Source organism: Ctenocephalides felis, unplaced genomic scaffold (genome assembly GCF_003426905.1).
Source record: "Ctenocephalides felis isolate EL2017-DRISC unplaced genomic scaffold, ASM342690v1 CF-g0.4_SCAFFOLD_03571, whole genome shotgun sequence".
Classification (NCBI taxonomy): Eukaryota; Metazoa; Arthropoda; class Insecta; order Siphonaptera; family Pulicidae; genus Ctenocephalides; species Ctenocephalides felis.
Window position 1 is genome coordinate 70,048,044 of NW_020539725.1, and position 14,573 is coordinate 70,062,616.

The 14,573-nt window shown below is 26.0% G+C and overlaps 1 protein-coding gene across 1 annotated transcript in view; it reads left to right on the top strand.

Moving 5' to 3' along the window:
* LOC113386664 (PE-PGRS family protein PE_PGRS33-like) overlaps positions 1–8,870 on the top strand; it is a 17,393-nt gene extending 8,523 nt beyond the window's left edge. The window contains exon 5 of the mRNA XM_026624428.1: positions 8,752–8,870. Coding sequence (XP_026480213.1) covers positions 8,752–8,870 — 119 coding nt within the window. The remainder of the gene's footprint in view (positions 1–8,751) is intronic.
* The last annotated feature ends 5,703 nt before the right edge of the window (positions 8,871–14,573 follow it).

Consider the following 14,573-nt stretch of genomic DNA (forward strand, 5'->3'; position numbering starts at 1 on the left):
TATAATAATAGAACAAGCGATTATGAATAACTTTATTCGACAGAGAATCGATGGAAAGGTAATTTATGATTAAAATGAGTTATAGTAATCGCAAAAAATCGAAATTGAAAATATTTGCATATCTTTACGTTTCAAAGGTTTTCTGAGGTTTTTAGTATGCTTAGAAAAAATGATGTACGCGGAAGAAAAGCATTTATGCGTCCCAACTAGGTCTTTGTCTGGGTATGTCAGACTCTATAACGCATGGGTAAAATACCTACTAAAACCTCCGCCCATCATTTTATCTGTGTGTATGTGCGGATACAAATTTTTTCAAAATTCATTTGATTTCTTGATTGAGGAGGCCGTGCTGATTAGTTTTTGCCAAAGGCAGGTTCAGAAGTTTGGAGTTGCAGGGCAAAATTTGCCAAAAATGGTAATGATGCTTGAGATAACGGAGCGACCGATTAGATTGATTCAAAAAGCATTTTATTTTTATTAACTGATTAAATTTTTAGAAGGCAGATCAAGCGGTTTTGGAGATCCATAAATAGTAAAAAAATGGCCAAAATGATTATTAGACATATGTACATCAAATTATCAGATATTTTATAGAGATTTTAGTAATCAATACAATTTTGTAAACGGGTTCCGTATCAAGATTTTTGATGTTAAATTGCTTGAAAATTTTGTTGCTTTGAAAATAGTTCAAAATGATCAAAATATAAAAGAAATAAGTCATTTTTTTTAAAAAAATGTCAATTCTCAAAAATCTAAAGTTTTAAAATAAATTTTTAAAGCTCTCAGAAATTGGTGCGGGAAGTTTCACCACCAATTTTCCTCAAGGCGCGATGACCTGCACGACTAGTTTTATTTTTTATCTATTTATATATTCAAAATTAAATTTTTATTGCATTTTATCTATGGTATTCCGAAATGATCAAAAATCCTTGAAATGTAAAAATATTTTATTATTTGCTATTTCAATAACTCATCTTGAGAAAAGTTAATTACAAGGATTAGAAAATTTCAAATGCAATGTTTCCAATTTTGCATAAACAATTTTCTGTATAAATTTTTATTAAAATTGTATATAAAGTTATTTAATCAGACCTAGTATTTAAAAATGTTTAAAAAAAGATATTTACAAATATTTTAATTATCAACCGGACGTGAATTAGCCTATAATTTTTTGTGCAATAAATAACATGAAATAGTGTTTTTAGATAAAAAAATGTAAACATGAAACTTTAAATATTTAAACAATTTTATCTAATCTGGTTGAAACATTTTATGTAGCTTGTAAATGTCTATAACAGTTTGCTAATAACTCAATTTATAATTGACTTTGTGTCCGAATCGAGCTTGTGACGAATATATACGTCGATATACGAAATTTTGTAATTTTTTATGACGAGTGTATTCGTAAATTTTATCTAGTTTTTAAAATAATTTGCAATGTCATAGAAGAAAATTAAAAATCATTTGAAGAAAACTGAAAAAATGTCTTAAATTCATATGTAGCAAATTATCACCTTAAAGTCTGCATTTCTGCTAGGATTTATATAAAAATTTAATATCCAGTTTTTACAAAATATTAGTAAATATTATCTAGTTTTCACTAATACAAATTAATCATAATGTCCAAAATTAAAAGATATTTGAAGAAAACTAAAAAAATGTCCTAAATTCATATATAGCAAATTTGCAAAATACTAAAGTTCAACCATAAATTATTTATACCTAAATTAGCATTATGTGATATCCGTTACATATATATCGAACGACTTGTAACGGATAACACATAATGCTTATTTAGGTTTCCATATTTTAAATTTTAAATTATAACAGACTGATGATGAGACAAACCTAGTCTCGAAACGTTTGTGAAAATTATTATTTAATGAATTAGTGCAAAAAAGAGTGTATTATATATCTGAATCTGATAGTTGAAATCAACCACAATTTTCTGATCTGCAAATATGCATTATTGCAAATTATTTCTTTTGTTCACCATTTTGCAAGAATATGCGATTGCACGATAAAATGATGCTACTGATCATTTAATAAGGTACAAATAATAAATACAAACGATAACCAGTAGTTGTCAATAGTTAGCTCCTGGTTTTTGCCTGAATTGATAAATAATTGCAACAATATATATATATATATATATATATATATATATAGGTGAAGTAAAACTTTTTAGGAAGCAACTCAGTCTATGTAAAATGAGCGGGTGAATATTCAGAGATAAGCCTCGATTTAAGGTTATTTCGATACGCGAGCGAGACGAAAGTTATTTTTCGTAGCGACAGAAAGAGAGAGCTATACATGTCGATTTTTTTTAAAATAAGCTGGAATAAGAGTATGCAACACATGTCGTTTTTTTAAAAAAATGAGCAGAAATATTATAAAAAGAGATCTATACATGTCGATTTTTAAAAAATAAGCAGAAATATTAAAAAGAGAGGTAGAGGAAGGTATCAGGAAAAGGAGGTATCAGGAAGAAGAGGTATCAGGAAGAAGAGGTATCAGGATGTTTATGCAAGTCTTAAGGGTAATGTCTTGTCTTAAGGGTAAATGTCATTTACAAGTAGTCCATTTTTTTATTTAGAGTCAGTATTCCTTTATAAGACACTTTTACTTCCAAACTTTGATAGCTATTTAGTAATATCTGGTATAACCCTACACAGCCGTCAATATTTAGTAATTCCAGCTCTTAAATTATTAATTTTGTTTCAACTCACTATTAATGAAGTTTGTTGATCCCTGGATTAACCAAGATGAGACAAAAATCGTGACCATTATAATTCTGCAAAGGATTTTGCAACATGATGGCAACGTGCTGGTGTGATTGCACCAAGTTGCAGAATTGGTTTTGAAAATGCATCTGAATTAAATTGGGATTTTTGGATAAAATGTATTTAATAGTTTTATATTTATGATCATCGTAGAGTAGACCATACCACACCGTAGGAGTGGATCTAACTTAGTTCTTACTGAAATAGGGCTAGAATATTCAATTCATAAGTAGATTCTGGCAGAAAATACTAGTTAGTTAGTTCTTTGTGTTAATGTGTATGATTTCAAAGTTCTAACGCAATTCTAACTTTACAATGCCTGAAATTATACTAAAATCTACTACTTATATGTAAATAATCTATATTCCATGTGACGATTATAGCCACTTTCAATTTCATCCAATTTTCAATCTTGATTCTAACTATATTCAACTTCCCATTACAACCAGAATCTAAAAATATACTAAAATAAACATCTTAAGTGGATTCTTAACTAGATTTCAACTTGATTATTGGATTGCTTAATCCTGGATTATAGATTCCAACTAGATTATTGGATTTTGGATCGAATGACAACAAATATGGTAAAATTATGTGTGTTTGTAGGTGAAATGATGTCAGTTCGAATCCAATAAGTATCTAACAAAAATCAAATCACAATAATAATAATAAAACATGAGAACCCAATAGAATAATAGGTTGTCAAATATCTCCCTTCCGCTTTTTTGCTCTTGGTTTAATACAAAAAGGCGGAAGGGAGATATTTGACAATCTAATATAATTAGAACCCAGTAATAGTATGTTTCTAGTAAAGAATTTATAAAAATCTAGTAAGAACCCAACAATCATCAAACAATCCAATGTGAATCTAATACGAATCCAGTAATCCAATGGGGATAAGAACATGACTCCTTCTGTAAAGTGGATTCTAATTTGATTCTAACTGGGTTCATATGCAAAATTACTTCTTTTAATTATAAATTGATTCTGATTCTAATCTACGTTCATTCTAACTTCATATATGTAGAATTTTAGATATTAAATATAATGTGAAACGACTTTGTTATAATAAAATATTAAAATTTTACTTAACATTACATATTCAAATTCTAATTGACTTTTGAGTCGAACAGACTGCTTTATGACAAAAATATAACTAAATTTTACTAAACATTAGTTTATTAAATTCTAAGTGAATTCTAACTTGATTGCGATTTGCTAATATTGAAGTTGCAGTTGAATTTGCAGTTGAAGAAGAAGTTGAAGTGAAAATTGTTTGAAATCTGGCATTATAATAGTTAAAGAAAAATCGATTTTTATTTGATATCATTGAATCTTACATATCAAAGCCAAAAGTGAATAATTATTAATAATTGAAGAGTAAAACAAGTATGTTTATATTATTGTCTGTGTGCAAGAACCTGGTAGCATTTAACCAGCTACCTACCAGAAGCAAGATTTGCAATTCTGCAAAACTAGTTAGTTACCGGATAGATAAATCTCTCGTATAAATTATTTCTTATAATCAACTCTTATAAATACATTTAAATATTAATGCAATCGTGTGTTCGTAATGAAGATGCACATGTGTGTAGATACATTCTTGTAGATTTAGTTAGAATTAATGAAACTAGAATATATAATTGTTCATGTAACAGATTAGCGAATATAAATAGCGAATTTAAGCTATTCAATAAAAAAAAATTATTTTAAAAAAATATCCAAAAAAATTAGTTTCTTTTGAAATTTTTTTCTGTTTTTCGTACACAATAAATCTTCAAACAAAAAGCAGGTGAATTATCATTCAGTCTTGAACATTGACAAAAAATTGCTTTCAACAACTGTTGGTGAATCAATGGCAAAAAACAAAAATATATTTAAAAAATTAGAGATGCTGAAAACTACAAGGTAGATTCCCTCTGAAGTGAACACGCTGTAAAAATAGAAAAAACCTAACGTATTTTTTCGGTTTTGTTTAAGTTGACCATGTATAGTTCATGCAACTTACCTTAAGGCAAAATGCTACTTCCAACTAGTTTTTATTATTATTATTATATATTTGTATAAGTAGTATCAATACTCTGCCATCTGCAAAAAATACTTGTAAATTCAGAATCTTGTGGTTTGAATCTGACATTCATAATATTTCATCAAATCTTGGTAAGATGTCAGAATGCTTTTTTTATTGAAATAACTGTTATAAATTTATGAATTCGAATGTGTATTCATAATTTTATATAAAGCTAATATTTGTGTTATATGAAGTATAACTCAAAATCGTAGGTACTTTTTGATAAAAAATGATCAGAACTTTTTTTCTCATCAATAGGAATCATTCGAATCGGTTGATCCCTGCTCACGAAATCGTCGACAAATATTTGTATCCGTATACACTTACATACATCCATTGTTTTAAGGTTTGCTAAAATGTTTAGCAGGTCTTGAAACGTGAAAATACATAAAAATAGTATACAAAAATATTTTCGATTTTTTTGCGATCACTAGAACATACAATGTGAGAAGTTCTGTGAGAATATTATTTTATTAAATATCTTAATTTAATTTTTATTATTTAATTAAGATTAATTTTAAAAATTTTAAAATTTAACTTTAATATTTTAAAATAATTAAATTTATCTTTAAATAGTTGTTTATTTCTATTTTTGTTTTTCTAAAATATTTCAATTAGAGTTTCCTGATTATATCAGCTGTTTAACTCATAGAGTCATTTTGACTCTGATTGTTTTTTAAGAAAAAATAAGAAAAATAGTGGATTAATAATTAGATGCCCAAACATATTTGTGCATTTATACCCTTGCATATTTTTATTAAACATATTAAAATAATTTGTAATGTTATATTTATATAATAATAACTTTTACTATTTTTTTTAGTATAACCATCTGATAAATTAGATTTATTAGACTATTAAATTATCCCTTACTATATTTAAATTTTGAATAAATCCCAGTATAATTACACTATATGTTTAACTAACTACAAAAATCTAAATCAAATAGTAAATTTGATTAATTATTAGCATAGTAAAGAAAAGAGTAAATATTTTATATCTAACAAAATAGTAAAATTTGCAAACACAGACAGTAAATATTAGCTCAGCTGCTTTTTTTTGCGGCGTATGGAAAAATCTATGGTTAATATAATTTCTGTTTATTTTAATATGTGAAATTTTTAATTTAATCAATTTTTTTATTATCAGTGAGCTTTAATAAATTAATCAGAAATGAAAGTGTAATTTTTGCATTTTATTTTTATCTAGTTCGAAGTAACTTTGGTTTAAGATTTTAAAATTTAAAATTTTTGCTTTATGAACATCGTGAAGCAATTTTTTATAATTTTGGTGCTGATGGCAGCTTTGGCTAGTTAGTATAAATATAATTTATTTATTATAATATATTATATTATAAAAATTTGTAATATTTAATATATTTATATTTCTATATTTACTTTGAATTATATAATATTTCTTAGTTGTACGTGGCATTGTGCCTTATGAAATTTACTATTATTTATTCAACACATTTTGTGTTTTAACATCTCGAATTTTTAAAAACCAATTTGCCAACAAACTTATTTTTCGATGATTTTTTAATAACTTAGATCTCGGAAACAGTTTTATTAAATAATTAATAACAAAAATTTGCATTATTTTATTAAATTTAGAAATCTAAAAAAATATTGTATTTACTCTATTCAATTTTTTTGTTTCAACTCTTTTTGCTCTACAATTTTGCTTAAAATTTTTATATAAATAATCCCGTTTTAAATATATTTTAAGACAATAATAAAATAATTTATTTATAATTTTATGTTATATTTTCACACAAATCTTCATTTTACAGACAGGCATATCCATGGTGGACGTCGAAGAATGCGAAAAAAATGTCATTAAGACTTGAAATAAAAATATAACAAATTATTAAAAATTAAAATAATAATTAATAAATATGACTATAAGATTAGTGTACAATATCATAAAGACACCCTTTGAGAAAAAATGTTGATTTTATTCATCAATTTAATTTTATTTTCAAATTTTCACTTCATTCCAATTTAAAATTACAAATTTATTTCAAATATTTTGTATTAAAATTTATATAAATTTTATTTGGTATAGTATAGCCTTAACTCAAATATTTTAATTTTTATGTCATTATTAAATTAAGTGTTAGTAGTATTTGGCCTTAAGGCAAGTTGCATAAGCTTTTTGACATGTTTAAATAATCGATTTAATCAATAATAAAGCTATATATAGTTTTTTTCAAATTTACAAAAATTTTGGTGAATAAGATAGATTATAATATGTAGTTGATTTATGATATCCGTACATCAAATACTTAAATAACTAATAAATTAAATAAATAATGAATAAATAAATAAATAAATAATTTATTTATTGGATTTAATGAATAATTAATTAATAAAGAAATTAATTAAATTAATAAGCACATATAACGAACTGCTTGCAAAATATTATATTTTGTGCAAATATATAAATTAAAAATGTATTTTACAGAGCCGCTTTATTAAAAATTTAGTATTGTGTTTGTCATAATGAAAAAATATAATTTTGTTCTTTGTAAAAACTGTCTGTATTTGTTATTTTAATTCAAAACAAATATAAACAATAATATATTCATTCACAATTAATTATATTGTTCTACATACAAAATCTTCAATTTGTGATCTTTTGTTCGAAAAGCATTATCTATTCAAATTACCAAAATTATTTGCTTTGACTTTTGGTATAAAATATGAGATCTGATGTTTGAAAATTCATACTTGCTTGATTTTTCTTAATAAAAATATATCCAGAATTTTTATTTATTTTGGTAAAAATGAAATATTTGGCAATTGTGTTCTTGTGTTTGGTTGCAGTACATTTGTCGGTTGCAATGTGTAAGTATAAAAAAAATTAATAAAATAATTAATAATTAAATTAATTATACTAGTTGTAAGTGGCGTTTTGATTTAAAGCAAATTGCAAAAACTGAAAGATAAAATTAACATGACTCACTATTTCATACTTTAATTTTCTTTAAACGTAGTTAATTAATTTTTAAAATAATTGGCCAAATTGTGTGGATCAAAAAGCAATACATTTTCTTTGCAAAAATTCTAACTGAACATTTCAAATTTTATCTTGTTGCCAAGAATCGATCCGAGGATTGCTGGTAAAAATAATTCAAGAAAAAAACTAATAAATCAGTTTATCATAAAACAAGTATATATACTCAAACTAATCAATTTTAAAAAATACACTAAATTAGCTCATTTCCTCATTATTTATGCGATTTGTTTATACCTGAAAAATTCTATACAATGTATGATTTCTTTTGCATTTTTTTTTAAAATTGTAAATACTCTATAAACCGTTATGCATTTATACACCTAATTACTAAATGTTATAATATCAATATAAAATAATTATTTAATCGTACTAATAATATAATTAACATAAAAAACAGAATGCAAATCTAATTGACCTTTTGAGATCACATTACTTTTATATAGAAATGTGCATATGAAATTATTTTATATTTATAATGTGATTTTAAAAGCTTTTGCGTGTTTTTGCATTAATTTAGATTATTCATTTATTGCAATTGCTGAGAGAAACTGGAATTGCTAATATATTTACAATTAATTCAGAAAAAATAAAGCAGAAAAATAATAAAATTGATATAAAAATATACTGTAATTATTAGAGCAAATGAACTTTATTGATGTAAAAAACAGTGCTCATGAAATTCTTTACTTTTGGTCAGAAATTAGTTGTTTCCAAAATTATTTAACTAATTATTTTATAAATAAACCATAATAACCAAAAATTTGCTGATGTTCCATATGGAATAGTACATAGTAGAAATACATTGAGTCTTTATTAGATGCTCATTTTATAAATATTTATTTTGGATATAAATTGAGTCTATATTATATTTTTTAGATGGAAAACACCATCCAAAATTTCCGCCAAGGTATCCTCCAGGACCATATTATCCCGCATATTACGACCCTTATCCAATGTATGGAGGATATGGTTATTATGATGACTATTATTGTTAAGAAAAAATTAAACAATTGTTTCAAATAATATATTATATATAATATTGGGTTGCAAAATTTGTGGCTTGGCAAAGCAAAGAAAATTATTGGTGTATAATATATGTATTATTTATTAAGATGTTGTATTATTGTGGAATAAATTGGAAATAGAGTAAAACATATATAACTATTTTAATTAGAACTAAAAATTAAAATCCTGTATTTTTAGTTCAACCAAATCGGTTCAACTTATTATCTTCATAAGGTAGCTAAAATGAAGAAATAAATGCTTTCTCATTTAAGGAATGAAATCAATAACAATTATTTTAAATAACACTTAATATAAAGTGTAATAAAAATTATTTGATCTATTTTCCAATAAATTTATATTTTCAACAAATCCGCCTTAAGAAAATATTTAAAACGGATAGAATTTCTCATATAGGAATTACTGACTCGACCATTAAAAATATTCGAATAAATAATTTATATAACTACTCCAGTCAATGGAGCGTTTTTGGTCTGAATTATTTTACTGTGCTCCAATTTGCACAAAATTTTGGAATTAGGTTCATCTTACCCTCAAGTTCAAAAGTGAAAACAGTTCGGACTCTTTTTTCTATTATTCCTATAAAATTCGTGAATATTTCGTGTATTCGTGTATTATTTTATTTATGAAAAAATTAAGGTAAACATTAATTTTAATCAACTCGAGCACCAATCTTTTTCCAAATTGTATAACAAAAATTATAAAAATTAATATCTATGTATTCCTAAAAATGTAGACCCAAGCAATCACATGTCTAGAATTATAATTAACTGATTTAATTTAACCTTGTATCAGGCAGAATTAATAGCATAATTTGTTTAGTGTCATTACCTTTTATAATAACGAGTTCTAGAACAGTAAGCAATTATAAATTTAGGTCGATCTGGTAATTCAGAATCGTAACACAATTATTTTTCAATGTTAAATGTGATAATTATCTTGAAAAATTTAGAACAAATATTTTTACATGATTGGAAGTGTATATGCAATAAAATATTATTGTCACATAAGACATTGAGGAGTATTATTTGTAAATTAGTAATTATGTTTTTATGAGTATATAAAATTAGTAATTATATTGTTTGGAATGTTTTCATAAATATCTGGTTTTTGTCATTTGCCTTTCCTTTATTTTTCATTTATTTCAAATTAGAAACAGGGTAAGCAAATCTAATATATTCAGTTTTCAGAAACTTTGACAATTGTCATTTTTCAGTGTTTTCTTGAAATTATACATATTATTTCATAGCTGTCAAAATTAATAGAATTTTTTGGAATTTTATTATTCTGACTATAATCTAAGATAATTATTATTGTCTATAACCTAAGTTGGATACAAATGCACACAATAAGCCAATAAAATTAAAAATCGGTTCAGTAGTTTAGGAGACTGTTCAGGACAAACATCGTGACAAGTACTTTTTATATGTATATATGTATATATATATATATATATATATATATATATATATATATATATATATATATATATGTAGGTATATAGACATAACTCTTCTACTAAGTGGTCGGCTGATATTTGAAATTAACCCCTCTCTTACAGCCTATATTATATTTATATATATTATTTTGCTGATATATTTGCTGATATATTTTCAGGACCTAGAAATAATCGTACAATTTTTGGATTTTTTTTGAGATCTCTTTTACTAAAGGGCCGTCAATTAATCACGTGATCGATTTTTAGGAAATTTTGGGTCTCTACTCTCCTTTGATATTTGAAATTAACTCCTCTGCTCCAGCCGATATTAGGTATATTTTCAGTACCTAGAAAAAATCGTACAATTATTGTTTTTTTGAGAACTTCTACGAAGGGGTCGTCAATTAATCATGTGATCGATTTTTATGAAATTTTGGATCTCCCTTCCCCTTTGCTGATATTTAAAATTAACTCCTCTACTCCAGCCAATATTGAGTTTATTTTCAGTGCCTAGAAAAAATCGTATAATTTTTTTTTTTTTTTGAGAAATCTTCTACTAAGAGGTCGTCAATTAATCACGTGATTGATTTTTAAGAAATTTTGGATCTCCCTTTCCCTTTGCTGATAATTGTAATTAACTCCTCTCCTTCAGCCAATATTAGGTATACTTATAAGTACCCAGGAATAATCATACAATTTTTGTCTTTTTTTGAGAAAATTTGGATTTTTTTAAATTCAATTAAAAATATAAATAAAATCTCACTAGAACCCACTAGGATACCTGATTTTTTTTTCAAAACTCACCCTGCCTTTTAAACCTCATATAATTAGTATGTCCCTGTGTTGCTTTATTTTTAAATTTGATCATTTTTAGATATGAGTTTTTTCAAGGGAAATGTGTTATTTGGATACCAAACATTTTAAAATTTCTTCAATGATTTTATAATATAAGTCAAATTAAATTATATAAAAAGAAGCATAAAATAATTTCACAAAAAATCCATATATTTGTAAAAATTTACAAACTTTCCATATGCTGCAATTGCATATGGCTCAGTGTACTAGTGATTCTATTTAATAAATAATTTGTTACATAAAATAGAATAGAATCTCAATTTTATTAAATCAACAATCGTTTGATAAATTCATATATCTCCTCCGACCACAAAACGGAATTCGTACAATTCCCATCCGCAGTATGAATTTTATGACTTTACAGAAATTCCAGCAAAAATCCCCTGTTCCATCTACATCTCAATTTTAAACCGTATCGTTTATATTTTTCAATCTATTTCTATTGATAACTAACTGCGGAAAAACCTAATAAATATTGAATCAATAAAAACAACATTCGAGTAGTAGTAGTAGTAGTGGTAGTAGTAGTCAGTAATTGCCTGTAACAAAAATTGGTGGGATAGGTTCGTAGTAAACTGGATTATATTAGACATTGACATAAAATATACATAATCGTTGAATGCAAAAAAATGTCTAAGTGGACGATGTAGTAAATTTGTAATGCTTGGTTCATACTTTTATTGAAATAACTGGAAAGAGGGGCCGATTCTCGGACAAAATAGAAATAGAAAATTTAGAAGTTACGGTTCTATATTTATATGAATTAGTATTAAAAACTGTCAAAAAGTTATGTATTTACTGTGCGATCAGGCATTTCACACATAAAACCTAACCTACAAAATGCGCAACCACAAATAACAATTTTATCACACGTGCATTTTTCTGATTTTTCTGATTGATAACCCAAACGTGAAGTTAACTCTTTAACAGTTTTTACTACCAATTCATATGAAGATAGACCCGTAACATAGCATTGCCAAAACATTTCTATTTTATCCTAGAATTGGCCTCATACATTAGTAGTATGAAAAAAATGAAAAAAATCAGGAGATTATCCAATTATTGTTATGTCCTCACATTTTTGCAAGAGCAAAATTATTAAAAAAGTGTAAAAAATATATTTTTGTGGTATATTAATTTATTTTAATATATAGCCTTGTATTACATGATTTATTTTTTATATATAAGCTCTTTTTACTTATAATTATATTAATGATTTTTTTATTTTTTTAAATCCCGTAAGGTAAGTTATTGCAATCGTCCAAAAATCAAAATTGAAAATGATTGCATTTCTCGACGTTTTGAAGGTTTCTGAACATTTTGGCATACCTCAGAAAAAATGGATGTGTGTGTGTATGTATGGATACAATTTTTCGTCCACGTTTTCGGGCGCACGGATCAGCCGATTAGAATGGTTCAAAAAACATTCGATTCCTATTGATAGTGAGTTGTGCTGATAAGTTTTTGGCAAAGGCAGGTCCAGCACTTATGGAGATAAAGAGCAAAGAGTGCAAAAAATAGAAACCGAGTTTTTGAGAGAACGGAGCATCCGATTTGAATTATCTAAAAAACATTCAATTAGTACTGATTGGGAGAAGTGGTTATTAGTTTTTGGCAAAGAAAGGCCCAGCTATTTCGAAGATACCGAGCTAAATGTGCAAAAATGCCAGTTTTTGAGAAAATAAGAGTCTAAAAATGTTATTTACATTTTTTATGTCTAATAATACACTACTCACAAATATCTGCAAATATGAGAATCATTATTCTTCTATATGACTATTTCGATTTTTTTTCGATATTTGAACAAAGATGTTTTAATTTATTTATTTGATTAGACAATCAGAATACATTGTTTCTGGAGGTCGATGTCATGCTTATTTCTTATTGATAAAAATAAATTTTATCAATATTGCATAAATGTTTCTGATGCTAATTATTTAATTTAAATTTTTTATTTCAGATGTGGCAAAAGCCTTTTGCTGTTTTTTCTAAGCTCGTATCGGTAAGTGCTAGTTTATAATTTTTATTGTATTATTAATTATGCAAATACATTTATTCTGAGTATTATTACCGAGTCAAATCGATTTGTGGGTGAATTTATCTATTTATAAAGTTGTAGTTAATAAAAATTATATATTTTTATTATTTTGTTAAAATATATATGACCGCAAGCAATTGAACGACAAAATAAAAATAATAAAGAGAAGTGAAGTTATTATCAAGTTATCCTTATTATCAAGTAATTGCGAAAATTTAATTTAAACCTATAATTTTTGAAAATTAGGGATAAAGGATCTAAATCCGGGACAGATATTGCTTTTCGAAAATCTCGGGACACAAGGTGGAAATCCGGGACTTTTCCGCCCAAAATTTCACAATAACTCCAAAAAAGTTATGCCCAAATGTATTTAGTTTATTTTGAAAACTATTTATTGAAAATATATTTGTAATTTTATATTTAATTTATTCTGTATTGCTACAATAAAGGAATCTATTTTTAACTTCCCGTAGGGTAAGTTATTTTAATGGGCCGAAAATCGAAATTGAAAATTTTTAAATTTCTCGACGTTTTGAAGGTTTCTGAACATTTTGGCATACCTCAGAAAAAATGGATGTGTGTGTGTGTGTGTGAATGTATGTATGGATACAATTTTTCGGTCACGTTTTTGGGCGCACGGATCACCCGATTTAAATGGTACAAAAAACATTCGATTTCTATTGATAGGGAGATGTGCTGATTAGTTTTTGGCAACGGCAGGTCCAGGAGTTACGGATATAAAGAGCAAAGAGTGCAGAAAATAGAAATTGAGTTTTTGAGAGAACGGTGCATCTGATTTAATAATGAATATATAGATAATAATCTATTTGAAAACATTCAATACTCCTAGAACATTTTGTTACGGTACGGGAAGTTCCAGTTATTTGTCTTGGAGGCACAATGCCATGTACCACCAGTTTTATTTGTAATAATTTTTTATTAAGTAATTCTGTATGTTTTATACTCTATTTGAATTTTTGATTTTTTTTATATTAATTTCGTTGGTAACCCAAAGTTTGACACTAGCGTTGAACACCTTGATAACAAGCAGTAGTGACATCAGTTCTCACTTGGAAATATAGATAGCAATATGTTTCCAAGTGAAAATATGCGTTAGGCGGCATTGCTGCAACAATAAAAAAATCATCAGTATCACAAAAAAATATGAAATAGAGGTAGGCCAACCGTTGCGTTGCCTTTTAGAAAACATTGTAACTAAGAAGGATCGCACATACATTATTTCTAACTTTTATTACCTGATGGTAAACCAAGCTAACTTTTATTATTATTACTGTAACATGGGACACCTAAAGATCGTATGACGCACAGGTGAACCATTAACAT